This window comes from Epargyreus clarus, unplaced genomic scaffold, assembly GCF_041222505.1.
Source record: "Epargyreus clarus isolate Ecla_fem2 unplaced genomic scaffold, WU_Ecla_fem_2.2 ptg000002l, whole genome shotgun sequence".
NCBI lineage: Eukaryota > Metazoa > Arthropoda > Insecta > Lepidoptera > Hesperiidae > Epargyreus > Epargyreus clarus.
The window spans coordinates 4,391,692-4,416,241 of NW_027332210.1; the positions used below are offsets into that span (position 1 = coordinate 4,391,692).

The window sequence follows — 24,550 nt, forward strand, 5'->3', positions numbered from 1 at the left end:
TAATTCTTTACTTTGTATACAAAAAAACTAGGTAATAATACACCTAATATCTAAATCAAAATATGTCCATCCATCTATTAAAATGTTTGTAGAAATAGCCGTTAAACAGCATCAAAATATTTTGATAATTTCAATATATTTTTTAACTATTGTCATCGTGTAAAGCTCTCAAGGAGATTAAATTTCGATCGATTTAAAAATTGGAGAAGGTTCTGATTTTGAAGAATATTTTTTAACTTATCTAGTATTTGTATATCTTTGGTTTTGTTTTATGACTATAGACTATTTTTTCTGATAATGTTTCGCGTCTTTTAAAAGTAAATAGTAATCTTTCTATGAATAAATATAATGATTACGTTTAAAGTTAAAATATTTTAAATAAAAAATACTGCTGGAAATTGATTGGATGATTGATTGATCAACTTGATTGGATTTGTACAACAATCGTTGTACAAATATTTAAAAAAAGTAAGGAATATGTCATTTCAAAATAATATTCTTTCCAAATATCATATTAATTTGCACGTCACTAAAAATAAAAAACTAAACTTCTTATAAAAACCCGTTTCTCGATATATTTTGGAACCTCCTCCCATTATATTTTTACGTAGGTTATATTTTGTTTTTTATTCATTTGAACTATTTCACTAACTGGCTATTTGACTAGTGAAGTCGGTTTTTCTATTGTACTAAAGTTCAGAAATCGAGAAATTTCTTTGGAATATGCTTTGGGATGTCATGTACTTTTGAGATCGACATTGAACAACTTAAAATTAAAAATAAATGTCTACTCCGGTTTATATAAATACGCTTATTCAAATTAATGTATAGCTAATATGTAAACTATTTTTAATACTTGATTGTACGGCCATTTGTATTTTCATAGACAATATTAGTTTCTTTTTCGCGGGAAATAAAGTTATTTGAAAACCTTTTAGGCCAAGAGATACACATATCACATCCAAATGTCATTGATATTCGAATACAGTAAGATAATTTACTAATAAACGTGTAAGTGCAACGCTTTTTAGAAAATGTATTTTAACAGATACTTATTAAAGTTTCCCTTGCAAGGGATATCCGACAAAGATCATAATAAACGTGGGAACATTCCCATGGAACATTCTCCCAACAAGCACATACTTGGGGCCTTAAATTTTCCTTATTTTGAATGTCTAAAAAGCTGACACAACAGCTGAGGTTCGTATTGATTTTAATGTTGCCATTTACATGACTTTGCCAATAGCATTTCCAATAGCATGAAACAAATACAGCAAATTCAAATTTTATTAAGATTGTTCAATAATTTAGAAATTGTTGTTTTTATTGCTGACGTACTTTCTGCGCACTTGTAATACGCCAATAATGTTACTAAGATGTGCGACTGAGTTACATATAATATTAACACGTAATATGACGTAAATTGGAATATTTTAAGATGTAAAATGTTTTGTGATTTTCATTCGCATCTTACTTTACTGGTGACAATGTAATATTCGACATTACCAATACTAAAATATAGCCAACCTCGTAAGTTAGGTTAGGTTAGGTTAGGTTAGAGGAACACGATGGGAACACGTTTATTATGATCTGGCTTGTCGGACCAAAATGCGTGAAACAGATTAAATAAGGTGACAGCTAGAGTTGCCAGATTTATGTCTGACGTGCGGATTGCCGAATGCCCCACAACACTGATGGTGGTTCACATTCTTCGTATGATGGTGACCATGGGGTTGTACGTTACTCGGTGGTAACGTTTGGGATTTCTCCTTTACAGATTCCTTGTTGGATTGTTTCAAGGATGAGCACAGTTTATGCTGTCCCGGTGCTATTCGGGCGCGAAATCTCCCCACTCTGCCCTGCTTGGGGTTGCTCGCTTCTGTATTCTCGGTGCAGACGTGTAGAATTTCAGCGTGGGCGTCTTGGTATTCTGTGTCGGTTTCTGGAAAGAAAAGTTTTTCATGTATTTTCTTTAATTAATAGAAAAGACGAGGATTTTCTTGCGTGTCTTCTCCTAATAAGACATTTTAATACGAAAGACTTTTTATTATTATAATTCAAGTTCTCAAATATATTTTGTCTTCAACCACTCATTTTGTCTTATGGATCAATTTATTTTCTAGCGCCCCCAGAATTTATAACCATCTTAAAAATCACAATCGTAATCTATACTTTATTTTGTGGAGTAAGAATATAAGAAGTACTAGGTTTAGTGTAGTTGGTAAGAATTTATTTTAAGTAGCTTGAAAATTTGGAAAATACCAAACAGCCACCCCCTAAAGTGTTTCAAAATCTTCTAAACATATTATTGTCTATTTTAAGACAAAAGTAACTAAAATATGATACCTAAGTCTTCTGGTATGTGTTGCGGTGCCTCGGTGCGGATGTCGACAGTCGGTGGCGCGGAGTGACTCGCTAAGAGCTGCAAGGTTTGCTGCTGAAAGAAAAAAAATAAGACCATGTTAATCATACAAAACACATGGCATTTACTAAATAAAAGAATGAAATGCATAAGAGTAAAGATTAACAAAGGGTCCTTCATCCATGTGTCTCGGTAGATGGACATCTGTATCTAGATTTTGTTACCTTTTCTGGGTCCGGATATGTAAGTTCTCATCTGTGTGAGGCCTTGGCAAAAATAAGGCTAAATCGTACTGTAGGTTATGAAGTGTAGAATACGATTTGTTTGACTCATTAAGAATTTAATTTAAAACGTACTAAAGAAATTAGAAAAGCGAAATGTTTTGAGTAACGTAAAAGTTAATTTGAAACTTACCGAAGAGTCCTGTGGGCACTCCTTGGGAGCGGGAGCGGTGCCGACTCTGCAAGGGGACGTCGAACTGTAACTAAGGAGTTGGAAGTATTTTGGTGAAATCATCTTTATGGGACTACAAACTTGAATAATTTAAAGATACTACCACAATAACGTGGTAGAATCCTTTGTGGTTCGACTCCGGCGGCACCACCGCCACACCTATTTCTACCTAATAACTGCAGTGTTAGGCGCTGCTGTGTTCCGTTTTGAAGGGTGTCGTAAGGGAGACAGACTTTTCCGAGGCGTTCCAGCTTATTCCTCAGGGGTAGCGGCGCATCTGTGGCCGGCCTCAGGTAGGAATATCTAATCCTATCTGGGGTTGATTACAGATGTCCATGGGCGGTAGTAGTCACTTACCATCAGGTGGACTGCATGCTCGTCTGATACTCCTATATTATAAAAAAAGTGAGTGAATCTACTAGTACTAAAAGAAGTGTTGATGTTATCAGAGTACAACTAGACTTTGGAAGACGTGAAGTGAAGAAGTATTTATAAGAAGCGTTCGAACTTAGTCCTTGTCAGTAAAGTATTATTTATCGCCTTCAGTTAGATCTTTATTCTGTTATTCAGATTAATTACAAAGTGAAATGTCTACGATACTGCCAATTTAACATTGCAAAGATTATGTGTAGGTATTCTATAAATTGCAGAATAAGATATAATTCACATTTATGTATAAGAAATGCAGAGAAATTAATAAAAATGATTTATACCAGAATGAAGAATTCAGGCTGTCTAAAGTCCTTGGGGGGTCCAAGGATTCCAGATCATTCCATATGCCACCCACACTGGCGGATGTTGATCTAGATTCTGGAAGGTTATTATTATTAATTAAAGAATATTTTATGGAGAATAATCACCAAAAATACATTTCATTAAGTTATATAGACAATAATATTAATTAGCAGCATGAAAAAATAAAAACAGATTCTATAGATTTAAATTATATTGGTAAGAGTGAAACTAGTCATAAAAATATAATTACAAAAATTTAAGAAGAGGGACGTTTGTTTTAATTACAGAGGTTATTTTAAAGTAAATCTTTAAAAAACCCACATGGATAAAAAAAAATTATGACATATACAAAATAAATTAAAAAGTAAATATCAAAATTAATAAAGTTAAACAAATGTTACCTCGTTCCTTCTCAGTCCTATTCGGCGAATTAGCAATACTCCGCCGCGCAACATCTTGGAAAGTGACAGGCGAATACATCCGTCTCTCTTCCGCCGGTGACGTCACAGTTGGCGCAGTTGACAGCTGACCTTGAGAGTTCTTCACAGTAGGAGTTGATGGCTGAAATGTCATTAGATTCCCTGCACTGTTCACTAAGGAGTTTGGTGGTGATGTGATAGAGTTTGGGAGATGGTTCTGGAAACTTGCTTCCTTGTTGTTCATTTGCTGAGCGGAGTGTTCAGCGATACTGTCTCTCACGTCAGCCGCTCGCTCCCATTCTAACTCCTGTCCTGGTTGGATTTGTGGTGATATGGTCTTCGTTAGTGATGGACGTGATTCTCGGCCTTCTAGCCAGTATGTTTTCATTGCACCTGGAAATATAACATTTATTTTTAATTCAGTATTGTCGCGTGAGTAGTACACATTACTCATTGTATCATCATTCTTAAGTATTTACAAAATAAGAAAATTTAATATGATTTTCGTGTTCCTTTTGGAGATATTGATGTTTCTCTCTTTCATACACCAATTTCAAAATTTCAGCATACGTATATTTGTGTCTTTATATTGTATTATTGTGTGTTGACTTAAAAAAAAAACATATCGATAAGTTTCTACGTATGAATCTTTTTGTATAGGTAAGTACTGTTACCTCGAAATTCGTACGGGGACAGAATTTTTAAATAAAAATTACTTAATAATTAAATTATTTAATAATGTATTAAGTAAATACTTAATAGTTAATTCCAATGTTATTTATTCATATGAGACTGAGTCATAAAGTCGCAAAACAGTGTCTGACTAGTTTAGTAAATGTCAATATAAAATTAATTAAAACCGTTAAATATTTAACGACTAACGAGTTACCTTTCCCTTTAACCTGAATCTCGCCCCTTTCCGTGACCTTGTAAGACGGTGACAGGAGTTCCTGTGTTGTTTGTGAGATGTGGATCCTCATGGCCTCGGAGGTGGACTCCATGCGCGAGGCGGTGTTCACGGAGTCCCCGAAGAGGCAGTAGCGCGGCATCTTCAGCCCCACGATACCAGCGACCACGGCTCCGGAGTGGACCCCCACTCTTATTGATAGATGGGACCCTTAAATAATATAAATAAATCGAATAAGGACTTGATGGAGGATAAAGAAGTAACAAATTGAAGGTTTGTCGCTGTCGGCCACGGATGCATTGCTGGAAGACTAAATTAGACTGCCTAGTGTGTCTATACTTTCCCGGACTTTTCGAATAAGAATACAACAGCGTTCTGTTGGAAATGTCAAAAAATTCAATTAAAACCATTGTTTTCGTCCTTACAGAGTGCAACTTTATAATTATTAGCAATACCAATATAACTGTCAAATTACAAACAGTTGTAAAATATAGTTGTTTCTGTAATTGTACAAGAGAGGTGATAAATATATTCACTAGGTAAGTAATGTAATGCAAAAGAAAACTGATTCTTGAATATTTTATTATTTCGTGTCCAGAGGAGGCGTTACCGGCTTCAACACAGTATTATCCGTGCCAAACTTCTAATCTGCTCTGAAAATGTTGCGAGCAGATGTAGTCATACAATTTGCTATTGCGACGCGATTCATTTCAATATTCAGAGCGGACTAGCAGTTTTACGCGGACTATACTTAGGCACTATTGCAGTTGCTTACGAATGTACATTTTGTGAAAATACTTACTGTTTCAATAAATCTTTAAATAGTTAATTGTATCAGGCGTTACTTTGCGGAAATCCATGCTATTAAGTTAAGATTAAAAACTACTTCGCAACAATCCGCTACAAATATGTATGATGGTATATATTTTAAACCATGCAGTATGTACCACCCTCCCTCCCTCAAAGGATGCATGCAGATGCAAAAATTAAAAATATACACCACCATACATACCACCACCAACACGTGTTTCGCTCCAAAACGGAGCATCATCAGGGTAAGTTGACTCTACGACGGTTAATCGCTAAGTGACGCTGTCAACCTAATGCATGCCTTTTATAATGGTATCCAACCCTCCCCTCCACAATGAAATGTAAACAACTGATGACAGTTGTGTGATAATAAGGTTATAGATTAATTATTCGCATTAAATCTGCGAATAATCATCTGTTTACTGATTGTTGGTAAAAATATGAAGTAAAGGAGAGCTGGACACATTAATTTGTTCATTCAGCAGTGTAATCCTACTGTTGTTATTGTGCTTAAAATTAATTTCTTAATAAATTAATTAAAATCTTTAAATCTTTAAAAACCTTTATCAACGGAATACCTGTACTAGGATCCTTCAGGTCTGTGATAGCATCAACCATGTCCAAAGCCATGTCACACACTTTCTCCGCATGATTGTCCTCTTTCTCCGGCGCCCCTGACACCACCATGTATGCGTCTCCTATGGTCTCTACCTGAAATATGATTTGAGGACTCTTAAACTAGTGGTGACTCTAAAATAGTGGAATCTTAATGGATTAAATCATTTATCATAATTAGGAACTGCAAAAATACATGAGGTGGTGACGACTAATGGCTCAGATTGGTTACCATACCGGTCCTTAATCTAGAGGGTTCTGGATTCGATCCCAGGCCAGGACAGATGTCAAACGACATCTACATATCTTCTAGGTGTTTATACCGTGTTTGTATGTGCATCTTTACATGTCCATCATAAACCATCCGAAACGGCGGTAAATCCTTGACGATTATAAAGTGTTCTTAGTATATGAATTAATTTTGAGAAATTAATTTAATGATTTGGATTTGGACTTATAACACAACAAATCCTTATAGAATACTGCGTAAAAAGTCGTGTCGTAAACATATTTACGGATCATGAAACTGAAAAGATTTGCGGGAAGATCGTATTTTATTAAATAAATGTCTAGAAACATTATTTTGGATGTTAAGTTACTCAGCATACCTTATACACTCGGTTCCTCTCAGTCAAAGTGTCGAAGATGGAGTACATCGCGTTCAACATCGACACTACCTCCATGGGAGTGATGCGAGAACAGATCTCCGTGAAGGTCACCACGTCAGAGAACAAGATGGATACACTGTTGAACATCTGGAAGTAAGAACATAAGATAAATAAGTAGAATTTGGATCGCCTTTTGCATACGAGTGTCTAGAGTTTGAAATTATATATGATGATATTTAATAACTAGAGAATTATTATAAAAACAAAAATCCCGAAATCTTGCTTAAAATATAACCTATGCCACTCCCACAATTTAGACGATTCGAATGACACCTCGTATGTTAAAATCCGTCAAGCCATTTGGACTGTAGGGCATGTCAAAAATCAGACGGAGATAAAAACATACGCTCAAAAAACATTACCCTCGACAATCAGATAAAAAGTAATAATAGAAAAATGGATTCAAATTTAAACGAAATAGAAGTTACGTCGCAGAAAATAAAACGCGTCACACCCAATTCAACTTTAGAAGCGATTCCTTTTTATAACAATATATTTTAGGATTATGAAATTAGAAATATCTTGTAAATTATTTATTAAACTTTGTAACTTGTAATGTAATGTATTGGTATAAAACTTGATCAATACATTACGTATGCAAGTTGGGTCTGTCGGGAAAGTTAATATTGGAAGTTGTTTTATTTCACTTATTAGATATTAAAATATTCCGAAACTTGGATGAAAATTTTACTTCGGATATCGTTAGGTTCCTTTTGTATAACGTAGATGCAGTTGATAATAAAAGGGTGCATTAACTTTGAAGAAATTCTTGCTGAAACTTAAAATGTTACATACGTTGTCAATTGTAAAGTTATTTTCAATGAATAAAATATTGAATGTGAATTTAAATTGCGTCTTTTTATGTAAATTGCTGTATTAACAACAATAAGTCTAATAATGGAAAGAATGAGTTTATAGTTATTTATTTATTTTATTGATCTAATTAGAACGGCCGAGGCCACTTACACTAACTAGACAGATCTAACATACAGACAACTCACAGAACTCCAAGCATACAGACATGATCAGCTTCCAGTCATCAGCAATCACATCACAGTTCGGATAACAATCCATGAGCGCTGTTATGTTTAACCATAAAATTTACCAACTAGAATTATTGTTGAAAAACATAAAATTATTACTTACCTACTCAGTAATATTTCGTACATACTTGAAGATAGATTATCAAGCTAATACGTATAATAAGTATTGTTTCAAAAGTAAAATTACAAAAATTTAATAAGGAAAATAGAAAAAAAAGTTGATTAAAGAAAAGGAAAATTTTGTAAGACTAGTGAAATAGGTGACAATGTGGCGTTGTACTTAAACCTTTAGCATCTTGTAAAGTAGTTATTTAACTTTTTGAACATACCTCACAAGTATCAATCGGATTTTCTCCATTCCGCAGTCTATCTGCTACTTGCTTCGGTATCATCTGATAGAGCAACTCATCAGTTCTTTTCATCTCTTCGTCCAGCTTCCTCATCGATTCCTCCAACTTCTTGCTCTTCTGTTGTTCTTGGTCTAACGCTAACTTCAGCTCCACTGACTGCTGGGTGCCGGCTAGCATGAGATCTCTGGAATTGTAATAGTTTCAAAATAATACAGCATACGCCGAATCTCTGAAAGCTATTAAAAGTTTGATAAACTAAATCTTTCACTGCGATTTGTGTCCTATCGCTGGCGAGGGCTTCTTCCTACAACCGAGAAGATCTGGAGATACTAAACTATACTGATTCAATGCGCATTGCAGGAGTGTGAAACGTTTGTTTTAGACTCGTGCTCTTAATGTTTATAATTGATTGATTCGCATTGGACTAGTGCTAGAATATTGCTTAATTCTTCTTACACCGAGACAAATCTAATATCTAACAGAGAGCCTGTGTTACGTTCATGTTGATGATGTGTGAAGACTACCAATCCAAACTTGACGATGCTGATTCATACTAAGACTCTTAACTAAAAATAATGCAATGGTAGTGGAATATAAGACATACCTGCTAAAGTCATGCATAGACAAATCATTGATATAGAGCCCAGTGGAGACCAGAGCCGAGAGGTCCGGCATAACAGGAGTCCCAAGGTACATCATCATCCGCCAGTTATCCATGTAGATCATTTGACCTAGAAGAATCCATTACACTCAAATATTTCCCAGAATATGTTCATTGAATTACCTAGTATGTATCGAAGTTTATTAAAAACTTATTTACATTTTCTAAGATGTTGACACACAAATTGATCTGTGATAGAGAAATTCATCTTAACTAGAACTAGAACATGGCAATTGCTTACACATTTTTAGGATTCCGCACTCAAAGGGTAAAAACGGAACCTTATTACTAAGCCTCCGCTGTCCGTCTGTCTGTCAGTTTTTAAATGTTCTCTTTGGATATTCTGTAATCTCTATTTGAAGGAATTATAGATATTATTAAAATGAAATATTTAAATCGGTTCCTGATATAAATGAATTGCTTGGCTACAAACCCTACCTTATCTCGCATTAAAAGTGATTAGGTAAATATAGGTATATAAGATTAATATGCGTGTCTGTACAAAAATCAAAATGTGTAAGACGAAAGTGCTTCTGTAGCATATAAACATATGTGAATCAAAAAACGTGCAGCGTCTTCTTGTATTTATAGGGTCAGATTACCTATGATTATGTACAACTTGCCTCCAAATTTATGACATTAATCTATTTGAAAACGAAGGCCTATGTTTTTTTATTTTAATTTAGGAGTAGCAGACGAGCATGCAGTCCACCTGATGGTAAGTGGCTCCTGCCGCCCATGGACATTTGAAATCAACCCCAGATAGGATTGGATATGACTACCTGAGGTCGGCCACAGATGCGCCGCTACCCCTGAGGACTAAGCTAGAACGCCTCGGAAAAGTGAAGGGTGTGGTAAGGGAGACTCCTTACCACACCCTTCAAAACGGAACACAGCAGCGCCTAACACTGCTGTTATTAGGCAGAAATAGGTGTTCTATGTGCGTCAGTATTTCCCAAGAACACCTGTAAGCTACCTTAATTCAATAGGAATTCTAGTTGAGGTCATACGTGGCTACCTCTGAGGAGTAGGTTCATATAGGTACCTCTTGTAAATATTTCTTATCATGTTTTTAAACCAGGCAGCGCTTGACTGCTCATAAGAACGACTAGGAGAGGCGATGACGCTTCACAAATCCAACCATGAGGATTCTATACTTCAAAGTTCAGAAGATTACCTTATTAAGACCTTAAGATTAAAAAGTTTGAAACAAATTTTGTGCAAATCGTGAGGTGCTACATGACTAACGTCTTGTATACGATGAACTTGAAGCCAAGTGCCTGTGAGTCTATTTGTGGGTCTACCTTTCAGATGTAAGTTTATTACATCAGGCAATGGTCTTCCGTCATACGCAAAGCGCTTCTTCGGAGTCATGCCTGTAACACATTGTAATTCGTCATCTATCTAGGATTCTTTGGGTGTGTGCCATAGAATATGAATGACCCTAGATTATTCAACTTAAAAAAGGTTCACAAATTCATATCTGCTTGGTCCGATATCAAACGCACTGCAAGGATATGTACCTACATCGAAATGGTAAATTTTGTGCATCTCGGGTAATTTAATATTTTTTCTGGGATGCGCCCGATGCCATCAAGTCACATATAAATAATTGGTATCCAGCATAGGAGCGTAGCGAGATTAATTAATTCAATATTAAACTATTCATAAAACCAATAGTATTTTTTGGTAGCGTGTCTTTTCTGAGTACAGTAAATGTACAGAGTTGGCGATGTTCCACAACTCGTCGACAGATGGCGTCACTGATACGTGCTAATGCTCTGAATTACTTCCATAACTTAAACTTTCATAGGGAAGTTTTATTCGCGCTACTCAGTCATTATCGTCTAGGCTAGATGGGAAATCTCCTTTTGAGTCATTTTGCTAATGTTATCTTATATATAAAATTCTCGTGTCACAATGTTAGTTACCGTACTCCTCCGAAACGGCTTACTGATTTGCACCAAATTTTATATGCATATTCAGTAGATCTGAGAATCGGACTATCTATTGTTTATACCCCTAAGTGATAAGTGTTGTTCACCCTTAACATTTTTTTATTTATATGGCAACACAACGTTTGCCGGGTCAGCTAGTTAATATATAATATACCTAGGTAGTCTTATTTTTGTTTCGCTAAAATAATTCAAACATAAATTGAATTTTCTGCTAACTTATATAAATAAATAGTTAACTGAACCTAATGACTAAATACAAATTTCGAGACAGCAATAGAAAAGTTGTTTATTAAAATTTTGACATGATTGATGAGGCAAGTCAAGTTTAATGGCAATTTAGTCGATTTTACAACATTTATAAATGTAAAATTGTTTATACAAAGTAAAGTTCAGTTTACCTTGGAAAATTTGTTAGAAAATTGTAAATATTACGGAGCTGCCTCACGCGATAAGATACTTTTCGTGTTTACTTTTACGGCGTTTGTTTAAAGGTTTTGTATTAAGCACTGGTTCCATTACGAGCGAGTAAGCGATAGGCGATGTTGTAACATCTTTATTGGTATAGATACCATTTTTTTATAGTTTATTTATTTTACAACTAAATTAATATTTGTTACCTACTTAGCGGCAGAATAACCGTTTCTATAAAATATGTAGTTTAGCTGTTCTAAAAATATTGCTTTGTTTATAATGAATTCGGTTTAATTTGAATTAATTCTAATACACAATATGCATCTTTATTTATATGCAATAGGTAAGAAGTATATTATTAAAAATTGATCTTATTTTGAGCAGCAGTCAATGAAGAAAAGTGGAACAAAATGATTTGATTAAGAATACAAAGCAACCCAACTTTGGTTGGATTAAGCGATCTCTTTTAAGTGTGGAAGGAAACTTTTTGTACACGTGGTAAAACCAGTTTAGAAACAGAGTCACCGCCAGAGGACGCCCTCGGTTATAAGAGGGTTATAAAGGCGCGCAAACACAGATTCCGTAAGGGCACATTTAAGAAAGGCTCTTGCACAAAAAATAAAATTTTAATTAGATTCTTGAATATTAGAGCGTTTAAATTCTTATGAAAAAATAAAACAGATAGTAAGCAGATGCCATAAGTTTTAAGACTCGAAAAGTTTCATCTTTCCTGGTGGACTTTACCTTAACTTCGCAGAATGTTGATAAAATAATAACTTAAAGAAACTTAAAAACTTAAATTACTTTTTTAAGTGTTCACCCGACGCTCAACTTATTAATGTGTGTGTGAAGCTGTTCTTTAAGTATAAATAGCCAGGGCCGGATTAGGCGGACTAGTGCCCTAGGGCCTCTAAGAGAGGGGCCCCAACAATAGAGATAAAAATATCAAAATTTTTACGGTACAACGTTTTTTCCGAACAATCTATTTTCACATTTTTGCCGACAAAATATCTATCTAAATAATTATTACCTACACTCTTTTTTTTGACATAATTGTATTTATTGGCAATACACGTTTGAAAAACTTGGCGATAAATATTGTTCCTTTTATTCGGACAATAATTGGAGGCCTCTGCTCTTTCGTTTCCCCAGGGCCTCAAAAACACTAAAGGCCTTTCAAATAGCTCTCCAGAACTTAACAGAAACTAACTAACCAAACCTCAGTATCAGTATCCTTTATTAAAGACATAATCCCTATAAATCCTCCTAATTAGTTCTGTTAACTTAGTTAAGTCAAGGACGAGATTGGAATTATGATCTACCGTGACAGCGGCGCTCCCTTAGGGATAATCCCTGCCCATATCAATTGGGCAACGAGTATATTAAATCTGACTTTTTGATGGAAAAGGGATTTTTATTTTCATTATCCTGTGTATTTTTGATTACTTTGCAGATTTCAGCTTATAATTTGTATTTTTCGATCAAGGATGAAGGCGATTTTGCCGAAAAAACTTAATTGCCTTTTACACTGTTTTTAGTTTTTTTTTATTAACTTCTAGGTTTAAAAGATGAACAAACAGGTTATCACGCTAACTTCATTTTATTTATAACTTTATCCCTGTTTTTGTTTCTTATCACTTTACAAATCTCCATTTTTGTAACTACTTTATGGATGATTGGTTAGAAATATTGTCAGAACCTATTCTTGATGCTAAGTTATGTTACAATTTTGTATGTTTGCTTCATTTTAAGTAAATTGTTTGTAAGTAAACAGTTTAATTAAAGAAATAAATCTCTACTATACCTTTCAATCTAAGATTCTTCTCAGTGGTGCCATCCGACTCGTCTGATAATCGGAGGAGTTCATTCCTTTTATCCGGTGCCTTCTCGTGCATCACAGCTTCCACTGTCACTAGCTCGAAGATGTTGTTCGTACGGTTTAAGATCTGGGAATAAAATTAAGTAAAACTACTAGAACTTAAGAATAATAATCGATATAATCCCTAAGACGTCGAGTACCTGTATTGGAACACAATAATAACATAATTTCGGATATGTTATTGTTCAGAATATGTAATGTAAAGTTAGAAAAAATTCACTGTTTCCAGAATTTGATCCTTATAGGTATATATATTATCCGATGGTGCAAGTGTAAAAGGTATATTTTGTCCAAAATAAATTAGTTTAATTTCTGGATAGGATTCGGTTTGTAATTATACAGTTTTAGCCTGTCGTTTGACCACGTTGAGAGTTTTTGTTATTTCCTTTACCTCTTTACGGATTTCGCCATCAACGCCCACTTAAAAACACCCCGTATAATAGTATCGATAAATAAATAGATAAAAAACTTATATAAACCATTTTGATTGATGTTTGGAGCATAAAACTTACGGTTTGAAATTTGAATGCAATAAGCGGCCGCACTAGGTCGAACCAGTTTGTGATTTTCTTCCCCACCAGATCCGGTAGTATCACCATTAGAGAGTTGCCGATGCTGCGAACTACCATGTCTGATCTAAAAACAGGCATTAAAATGTATAATGTAAGCGCTATGCACACAGTCTCACTTTAAAGATACATACATAGATTCCAGTAGGTGAAATCAATATTTATAAAGATTAATGTTTGTTATTGATATACATATTTATATATAATGCCTAAAATATATCGAATTTTATCACGATATTCAATTAGGAAGCCTATTTTTACATACTACTACAGGAATAACTTAAAAATTTCGGTATCTATATTTTTATTTTCAATATGACAATTTTCTATTGGTTTTGGTTCAATATTGATAAAAATATCGATATTTTAGTATTATCATCATTATCGAACTTTCGATAATTATTCCATTCCTTGTCGAACCACGACCCTGAACGGATTTCCTCCAATAAATCACGAGACCTTACCCAAAGACGATGCAAAATGGGAATATTTCGAACAGCACCGAAGCGCTGATAGGCAGGTGCTTCTCCTCCCTGGTCATCGCCAACGACGCCAGGGTGAACGCTCTGTTATCGAACGTCAGCTGGAAGGTCACGTGGACCGTGTCGAACAACAGTTCTTCACGTAGCAGCTCTATTCGCATTTCCTTGTGGTAGAAGTGACGGGCGACCTGCAAATAAGATTCAATTGGTCGAAAAAGAAAGTAATTGTAGATAACATTATTTTTTTTAAGATATGTTTTATTGAGTTATTGTCGCAGTTTCTTCTCCGTTACGAAACACCTTTTGATGTGGCGGTAGATATAGTGATGTTCAAAAACAGTTCTGTAAAGAATTTGTTGTAGTGTTGGGGCTGCAGCCGACTGCGCTCAGTTTCTCAAGCGCCACAAATGTTCTTCAATTATAAAAGATTATGAATTTTGCGCTTGCAACTGAGACGTAGAGTCCAGAGGCGGCGTAAGGTGTGGGCGACGTGGGCCACCGCCCACTGCTTCGCGCCCCAGGGGGCTCGAGTTTCTAGCGGTCAACGAAAAAAAAAAAACAAAAAAAGGAAAAATCCAGTGACGGGTTTTTCCGGTGACAAATCAAATCAACTTTTAAGACTAGGGGCCTCCGTTCAACTTCCACCCCGGGCCTCCAACGATCTTAGTCCGCCTCTGTTTACTTTGTATTGTGACAGGGGGCCCCGCAAAATGTATTTTGCCCACATAAAATTTAGGTCTTACGCCGTCACATGAAGCATTTCATGAAAGATGTCCCACAGGCTTATCCTCTCTTCGGGTGACCAATGGGCAGGCAGCTTGTATAAAAAAAATAGCTTGGCTTTACAGCGAGGGTTACCTCGCTGCAAGCGTTCTGTGCATAGTGCAGAAGAGTTTTGGACGATATCTTTATTTCATAAAAATATTTTTTTAATTAATTTTACTTAATTTAAGTTAATTTAAATTTACAGTATTTTATTTTTATATTCCTAAAATAACTTTGAAAAATCACAGGTCACGCTTGGGATTCCAATCTCAGACCCTTCGATCGAGCAGTAGATCAAGCAGACGAGCATGCTGTCCACCTGATGGTAAGTGGCTACTGGAACGCCTCGGAAAAGTCTGTCACCCTTACCACACCCTTCAAACCGGAACACAGCAGCGCCTAACACTGCTGTTATTAGGTAGAAATAGGTGTGGCGGTGGTGCCGCCGGAGTCGAACCACAAAGGGTTCTACCACCTTCAAGCTTTCGTATAACAGAGGATCTCTGTTCGATTTGTCTAACGATAACCATAAAAGTTGCTACCCCTGAATGTTTCTTTATGGCAAATTTTTATGTAAGTTTTTGTAAGTCGTCGATAGATGGCGTATCAAATTTAAAGTATTTTGGTTCTTCATGGAACAAGTAGGTATATAATTTTTATTTTGTGATTTAATTAAGTAGAATTTCGTAAAAGTACTTAAACGTTTTACATTGATTACTTCTTGTGTTAAGTAAGTCATTGCTACAAAATATTGGCAATTTTTAATAATATTTTTTGAACCTATATAAAAAGTACAAGAATATTAATTTTCAATAATTATAATTATCTTGTATTATAGGGTATTTTCGTCAATGTTCTCACCGGGGGCGTAGCTCAGATGGTAGAGCGCTCGCTTAGCATGCGAGAGGTACCGGGATCGATACCCGGCGCCTCCAAACAAAGTGCGAATTTGTTTTTATATTTTTTTAATTCAATTTTGTAATTTTATTTATTATTATTATTATTCAATATAAAAGACAGAACATATTGATAATGCTATTATTATTTCATAATGCCACACTTGTATTTTAATGTATTTCGGCTTTATAATATTAGTAGGATGTTTGAGGTACCGGGATCGATACCCGGCACCTCCAATTCCATTTTAGAACTTAGGATTATTTTTGTTTTGTGAATTTAATTTTGTGATTTTATTTATTAATATTATTTGATTAAGTGTATAAAAGACAGAAGACATTTATAATATTTACACTTATTTCATACCACAGTAGTATTAATTTATGGAAGATTTTGTTTCAAATATAGGTAAATATTTTTTAACAGACATATTTAACTATTATTGTTGCTTAAAGGGTAAAAAATAACAAAAAAAATCTCACCTCTCTTATTTGTCCCATTGCGTAATAAACGAAACCGCGCCTTTTCGATCTGTAGTGCAATGTTAATCCTTGTCGTGTTTCATTTTCACATATGAAGCTAGGCGCACGCATTCTTGGGTAACTGAATTTGAGATACTCATGTAAATTGTCAAGTCCATTGAGAAAGTCCCTCATATGTCGACCGAGAACTGAGAGAACTCTGTCATAGCCATATTGTGAGACGAAACCGACGAAGTATACTCCCATTTGATCCATGAATTCTCTTTCTGATATTCCTAAAACCTAAAAAGAAATGTTTATTAGTATTAGTATTAGCGCCTGTAAGAATGAAATAGTAAGAACCGAAATAAAAATTGTTTGTTTAGTAGCGCCTGCATTCAATAGCAAATAGCTCAAATTGAGCAATCCTCAAATGAATATATTTATTTATTTATTGCACGATACACATAAAACTTACAAGAATATATAAGCAATATGTGATGCCCTGAGAGGGCGTCACAAAATATTAGAGGTAGCAGCATTAATTAACATTAGGTTACATTTTATAAGTATAGTTAAAATCCAGGCGCATGATTTTTATTTTTATGTCTAAAATCAATATTTTCAACCAAATATTATTTTTAAATTAAATTTAATAAATAAACTTTCAAGACACATTATATTTGAAATTTATTATGTTTAAATATAATTTATCTTCAATATTATGGAAATAATTTTGAAGATAAAATATAAGTTAATAACAGAAATTATTGTAGGTATATTTATTACAATGACAGGATTGAATATTATATAAAATAAAAGTAACAACAGTAAAGTAAAAGTAACTCTACTGATACTATTCAACAATTTCAATCAGTTAGATACCCGGGGATGTAACTCAGTGGTAGAGTGTCTGCTTCGCATGCTGAAAGTCCTGGGTTCAAATCCCAGCATCTCCATCTACCAGCAAGCATTTTTGTGCCTTATTTTTCTCTTTTAAAATTTATTATAAAATAAACATAAAAAAATACATTTATTTTAATGAAGTGAATCATTTTTCCTGTATTTCAAAGAAAAAAAAAATAATCATAAAAATTTAAATAGTTTTGTTATTTTTTTCTTTTTTATTTATAAATACTATATTTATATGAAATGTAATTATTATTAATTTTCACTAAAAGAAAAAGTAAAATATTACGTAAAAATACTTAATGGCCCATGAGGGGATCGAACCCGCGACCTTCGCGTTATTAGCACGACGCTCTAACCAACTGAGCTAATGGGCCGACGATCAAGTTGTCGAAAATATATACTAGAATCATAATTTTATAACAGTTTAATCTTAGGCAAGTATATATTTGATTGAAAGCTAAAGTGATATATTACATGTTTCGTTTCTACAAACGCATTGATGGTGATAATTTTTAATGTAATATTTTAGTTTTAGGGTTCCGTACTCATGGGACCAACGTAGACAAAGGAATCTTGATATATTTAGTATTTTGTCCTTTGATAGCGTGATGGCGTGATGACTTTGAGTAATTATTCAAATGACGAAACACTCATTCTTACATAGCCGAAAAAAATATCAAACAAATCGCAACAATAGTAAACTGACCATTTTCGATGAAGCCAGTATCGTTTTGTATTTTTCTTTCGTTTTACTTGATTTTGGTAATAAAAATAGATAACACAAGCTACTTCAATGGCGTTCATTTTGCTAATGGAGCTGACACGTTTTCGAGCGGTCCAACCGCTCTACGCCGCTTCAGGCGGCTGGCCGCTGATACGAACCGCCTAGAATAACGGCGTAAACAGCGTGTCCAATGTGAGCGCCCACTTCAGAAATATGTACTAAACCAACATTTATTTCAATTATTTTTTACTTTTTAGTGACACAGAAGTCGGTTGTACTTTTTGGTAAAAAATTTTTATTTTTTTATTTTTTTTTTAATTTAGTGATGACTTACTAATGTTTATAATAATATTTTATATTATTAAAAATACTTATTGAAAAAACTTACAAACGCACTGGTCGCCCCTACGATTTTTGAAAGTGCACCTCGATTTCTTTGGTCTGCCATCATCAGGCCCTGATTTCCTTATAATGGGACCACCTTGGAAATGTCTTCTTTCCAACAAAAAAATACATCAAAATCGTTTATACACGACGAAGTAATCGCCGAACAAACATAAAATATATATATATATATACATATGTATATATATACGGTCGAATTGAGAAACCTCCTCCTTTTTTGAAGTCGTTTACAAAACGATTGTGTTGAACGTTTGTATATATTATTTATATTCATTACTATTATATGTAGATATTGTTTTTTTTTTCTTACAGTTGTATTTCTTGTTTATGCCTACCACATGTTATCGGCATCACCCAGGGTCGACTGGCAGAGAATGCCATTAGGCATTAAGCTTACTGTAATTGATGAATGCTTGTGAGATTGCTTAGATATTTTCGAGTTTTTGAGTTTGTAAGTAAAAAGCTTTTGCGAGCTGCACTGACATCTTTATTGCGTTTTTTTGACAAGACATAGACAATAGTTATTATTTTAAATATTAAAATTGTTAAGGTTCACAGTAAGTACAGGAATGACAATAACCATAGACACTTACCCTTTGTAACCCTTAGTTTAAGTTGTACAAAAATAAATAAATAAATAAACGTTCGTAGAGAAAGATCACGACCTACTTCGTCAATTAGTCGCCGAATTTATTTGAAATGGTCGATATGTCACGTGTCTGCGTTTATTAATGTCAATGAAAGCTAAATTTAACGCAGATGACATAACTAGATGAATTTGATAGAATAAAATAATGTAACACACTTCGGAAACTTTAATTTAAGTGATGACCAGTTTCGAATTTGATATACGAGTATATCTAAGGATTCGAGAGGACAGGAGGCCCTGTTACGGGGCCTCCAATAGAAATGGGCCTCAACAATGAATATAAAATATATAGATGCAAACGACCAGTCAGAAACTTTTAGGTATGTTTTGTTTTTTTCAAAAAGTCTTCAAATTTTGACGACGATACTTGCACTTAAGTAATTACTATATTATTAGTTGATTTTTTTTAGTTGTAGGCTATAGAAACTTACGTATTGAATATAGGTTATACCTTAATTCATTATTAATACTTTTTGCTAAATAGGCGTATATAACAAAAAAATAAACGCGTGTCTAATGTATGTTATGTAAAAAATTATATGCGCCCGTTAAATAGTCTGTCTTTCCCTTACCTTTACTTTCCTTTCAAGTACCCTTAGTACGAGTTTTCAAAACTTCCTACAATTTTACGTTACGTTTACTCAATCCATTATTCTGTTCCGTTTGCTTCAGTTGAATTAGTTGTCGAAAGCGCACCACTGAGTAAACGTAACAATAAGTGCTCAAGTGACGACGAACTTTTTGTGTCCTTTACATGTTCGTATAAAAGAGAGACAAAACATAAAGCCCCATTTTGTCAATTTAGACATTTAATGTTACGTTACTAACACTATAGTTCTGATATAATCCGCTAGGAGCGCTGATCGTAATGGGAAAATACGTAAGCAAATACCGAAACAGTCATATTTGTCAAAACGTAAATACCATAGAAGAGAAAAGCAAGGTAAAAACTCATGGTAAGGGTACTGTACAGCATGTGCTTTTACCCGTAGCAAAAAACTGTAGTCTTAAGTGTAGAAATAATAAAAACTAGTTTTTTGTTCCGAGGTAATAGTAAAGATCAAACTATCAAATTTTGATCTTTGGTTCGCAAAATTTCAATCATCATCGTCATCAACCCATTACTGTCCCACTGCTGGGTACGGGTCTCCTCTCAGAATAAGAGGGATTAGGAGTCCCCCGCGCTGTATTGGTGGACCTTTGAGATTTTTTTCTTTGTTATAAATCTCTCAGGTAGGTATGCCGGTTTCCTTACGATTATTACCTTCACCAAGTGATAATTAATTTCTAATACGCACATAATTTTGAAAAATCAGGCACGCCTGGGAATCGAACCTCAGACTAGACAGACAAGGCTGTTTGTGTTGACTGCTAAAATTTGAATACATTGAAATTAATAACGTGCCGCTACAATGTAGAGTACTGGGGGGTTACTGCCATCTCTTAAAACTATATTATTTTAATCATACATTAAAATTTCGTACCACGACCTCGTTAAAGTAAGATTGTTTTCATAATATTACAATAAGCAGTTTTGTATAATGTCGGTCGAAATTATTCATTCTCGTTTTGACAATTTTCGTTAGTTTTATACAATGGATAAGCGAAAAATGAATAAGGGTTTAAGTTTGTTCAACTGCGTATGACGAAACACAATCAAGACCGTGGTGTGAAAGAGTAGTTTCGATGTCTCGTTTCCTTTTGGATACGGAATAGACAAATTACTCATTTTTTACATCACTCGGCAGGAGTAAAACAAAACTGTTTTAAGGAGGCCGTGGTACTAATTAAAACTTTCCTGAACTATGATGATTTTTAAAAGATGGTGGTAGGCCCCCTGTGGTCTGTCCCTGTAGTCCCGGGACTAGAATAGGGCTACGGTATCCCCTGCCTGTCGTAAGAGGCGACTAAAAGGGGGCTTCCGGGGTTGCGGGCGGCAAGATTGGGAGGTCGAGCCGTCCAGCAAGCAACTCCGGGAAGGACGACGGTATGTGTGGTCGCATACCGTCGTAAACACCAGACGATGTGGTGAGTCCTGAAGCTCACCTAGGAGGAGCCCGAAGGGGCAACGCGTTCAGAGGACTCCGGTTGTGTTCCGTAGGAGATCCCGAAGTCCTCTTGGCAACGCTGAGGACGGCCACCGGGGGGGTTTTAGTGCGGTAAGAATCCCACATAACCCCGTGTCGCTCCTACGACACTGGGTACCTTTTGAAGGTTTCCCCCTCGTAAACAAAAAAAAAAGGCCCCCCGTGGTCATAACCTATCCTACTTTTCGCTTTTGTGAATCAAAATCACTTCAAAGTATTCCATATTTAAATATATCGATGCCTAAACATTAAAAACTCATCAACGCCGAGGCATTGCTTTATTCATAAGCTTTTATAAATAGTTTTCTAAATTCAGAAATTGAATGAGTCATTCATTGACGAATTTTATTTTTTATTTATATGGAATGGATGATGATTCTTTTTAGTATCCATCTTGTACGATTAAAATATAGATTATGTTATGTTTAGATATTTCTACACGAGGTTATAGTCCGCGCCAAACTGCTAGTCTGCTCTGAAGTTGTTGCGAGCAGGTGTGGTTATAATATTTGCTATGGCGACGCGATTCATTTCTATATTCAGAGCGGACTAGCAGTTTTCCGCGGCCTCTACGTAAGTATAGCAAAACAAACCTTTTTTGAATTCTATATTTAAGTATGTATGAAATGCTTACTTGAATATTTATATGTGTAAAAACATCAGATAGTTTGATTATTGATAAGGCGCGCAAACATTGTAATGGATGTAAAAACATTTGTTTCTTTTAAAATAATGTTGGTTAAAAATATTTGATTTGCGGTGCACTACAGTTAGTCATTATTGTTTATGCTTATACCAGGATAAATAATGGAATACGTACTCGTACCTACTACTTAAAAACAACAACTACTTACAAAAAACATAGATTAGTAAAGATACTTCGCCGCCTTGAAATTAAATGAAGCCACAAACGGCTTATTTGTAAGTTTTTTTTTGAATTCTTGACAAATAAAAAAATTTTTAGAGAAAATTTACGAATAAATTGCTAATACTGCGTAATTTACATATTAAATAAATAATTATCTCAAATATTTTAGGGACATTTTAGCACGGAGACGTGGCAAATTTTTTTTCGCAACTATTTCAATTGTCAAAACTGGTTACATTTTCTTATTCGGAGTGAGTAATCTTTACTAATCTATGACAAAAAAGTATTACTTTGGAAATTGGAAACTTACCTCTTGTGCCTTCTTTGCTAATCTCGTGATAAGGTTCTCTGGATAGACTTGGTGCACGGAAAACGAGGGTTGTTCCACCCCCGCCTGCCGCCGGATGTCCTCCCATCTCTCCTCACCGTATGTCTGGCGGATGTACTCCGCCATATTTTCTAGTAGCAGCCCGTACATTATTGAGGCCTGGGGACAAATTGAAAATCAATGAAGGCGGCTTAAAACATTTTTTGTAAACTTAATTTTTTAATTAAAAAATCTACGTGTAGTAAGTACTCAAAAAACATACTATAAGATTATAATAACACGGGCAAAAGGCCCGCGAATTCGCTCGCGTTATTACGCAATATTTTCATCCCCTATTTTATTCCCTTGGGGGTAGAATTGATCAAAATCCTTTCTTAGCGGATGTCATAACACTACCTGCATGCCAAATTTCAGCCCGATCCGTCCAGTGGTTTGGGGCTGGGCTGTGCGTTGATAGATCACTATGTCAGGCAGTCACCTTTGAGTTATATATATTTAGATTATAAAATGAAATGTATTTATTCGTACCTATAAGCTTATGAGGATACTCACAATTTGTCTTTGTTTATCCGTATGTAGGAATGTAATTTATTTCATTGTGTAATATCTTATGGCTGCGTGGTTTACAGCCTAAAGCCTTACGAGTGTGTTAGCTAGGTTAATTAGACCGTCTCTATTTGTGTAAGGCCATTTGGCAGGCCTTAATCAAAATTGTTCCTTTCACATGTACGTATTTGCAGCTTTTTGTTTTAAAAATATATTTGAATTGTTTATACTAAAACTTTGCTTGATAGACTAGTGGTTGAAACTCGGGCTATCGATTGAGGGGTCCAAGGTTCAATCCCCGGGCAAAAATCAGATGTGCTGATTTTTCAAAGTCATGTCACATCATCAACAACCCATTATTGTTCCACTGCTGGGCACGGGTCTCCTCTCATAATGAGAAGGATTAGGCCATAGTCCACCGCGCTGGCCAAGTGCGTATTGGTAGACTTCACATGCCTTTGAGATTTTTTTTATAAATTTCTCAGGTATGCAGGTTTCCTCACGATGTTTTCCTTCACCTTTGAAACTTTGAAAAATCACAGGTGCGTGCCTGGGAGAAGCCGAGTTTCTTAACCACTAGGCTTTCACTGCTACAAAGTTATGTGCGCATTAGAAATTACTTATCACTTGCTTTAACGGTGAAGGAAAAACATCGTGAGGAAACCTGCACATCTGTGAGATTTATAGAAAAAATCGCAAAGATACATATGTGAAGTCTATCAATATGCACTTGGCCAGCGCGGTGAACTATGGTCTAATCTTTTTCATTCTGAGAAGAGACCCGTACCCAGCAGTGGGGCAATAATTGGTTCCTGACGAAACTGAAGTATTATCTACCTACTTCCTGCTTTATATATATTTTTATAGTTATAGTTGCCTCAATAAAAACAGACATAAAAAATAGGTTAGATAAGTTACGATTGTTGAAAAATTGACACTCGATTTGGAACTAAACCGGAAAATATTTTTCATTAAATTGCTTTCGAGGAATATAGCTAAGATGGAACGGTGAGATATTTTTCACGTACGTAGATACATTTTGTGAAATTGTTGTCAATTTGTTTTGGAAAATTGCTATGGGTAAGGATAAGTATATATTAAATACAAAGTGAGACCAAATGTATTCAAACCCATACATTTTTAGGCAAAGAGAAAACGGTTCTCTCTCTTCTTTCTCTCTCTTTCTTCTTCTTCATCTCTTTTGTTTATTAACAGATTTTTTACTCTTCACTATAAAGTAGTGAAGAGTAAAAAATCTCAATACACTAGTATTAGGCACCTATTTCACCTGGACAACAGGGCCACGTCGCCAGCGATCGTACCCAAACAAAACATAATATGATAAATATTTCACCTGGCGCCCTTTTTACAACGTCGCCAATTTGTTTGCTGACAATTGTTTCCATGTACGCCACTTACTGACTTCAATGAAAACAATTGAGAACGTGTAAATTCATATTAAATCTGCATTTTTTTATAATGTAAAATTTTATATGGTAAAATGGTTTTTTTTTTACTTAAAAACAAATCAACGGATTGCACTCCAGAAGCTTCGGCAAACGTAAAAACTTTTGAAACCTAACCTG

The 24,550-nt window shown here is 34.9% G+C and overlaps 1 protein-coding gene and 3 non-coding genes across 4 annotated transcripts; 2 read left to right on the top strand and 2 right to left on the bottom strand.

Moving 5' to 3' along the window:
* Positions 1-1,577: 1,577 nt before the first annotated feature.
* On the bottom strand, positions 1,578-22,568 carry Gyc88E (Guanylyl cyclase at 88E). The gene is made up of 16 exons (XM_073076141.1): positions 22,401-22,568; positions 16,467-16,748; positions 14,305-14,510; positions 13,784-13,907; positions 13,197-13,338; positions 10,328-10,399; positions 8,967-9,093; positions 8,342-8,546; positions 6,910-7,056; positions 6,265-6,397; positions 4,859-5,086; positions 3,952-4,362; positions 3,529-3,625; positions 2,777-2,846; positions 2,347-2,437; positions 1,578-1,942 (listed from the first exon to the last, which is right to left on the bottom strand). Exons 1-16 carry the CDS (start codon positions 22,566-22,568, stop codon positions 1,623-1,625), a joined length of 2,823 nt encoding a protein of 940 aa, XP_072932242.1. The 3' UTR covers positions 1,578-1,622.
* Positions 15,950-16,022, top strand: TRNAA-AGC (transfer RNA alanine (anticodon AGC)). Its single transcript has one exon. It is a non-coding gene; the product is annotated as a tRNA-Ala (tRNA).
* Positions 17,333-17,404, top strand: TRNAA-CGC (transfer RNA alanine (anticodon CGC)). The gene has a single exon. It is a non-coding gene; the product is annotated as a tRNA-Ala (tRNA).
* On the bottom strand, positions 17,658-17,731 carry TRNAI-AAU (transfer RNA isoleucine (anticodon AAU)). The gene has a single exon. It is a non-coding gene; the product is annotated as a tRNA-Ile (tRNA).
* Positions 22,569-24,550: the final 1,982 nt, after the last annotated feature.

Bases quoted from the DNA above. Each gene is read 5' to 3' on its own strand.
- Gyc88E (XM_073076141.1), bottom strand. From the start codon at position 22,568: ATGTACGGGCTGCTACTAGAAAATATGGCGGAGTACATCCGCCAGACA. The intron at 14,511-16,466 runs GTGAGATTTTTT...TCTTATTTGCAG, and splicing joins CAATGGGACAAATAAGAGAG to GTCGCCCGTCACTTCTACCA. The intron at 2,847-3,528 runs GTATAAATCATT...CCAACTCCTTAG, and splicing joins AGCCTGAATTCTTCATTCTG to TTACAGTTCGACGTCCCCTT.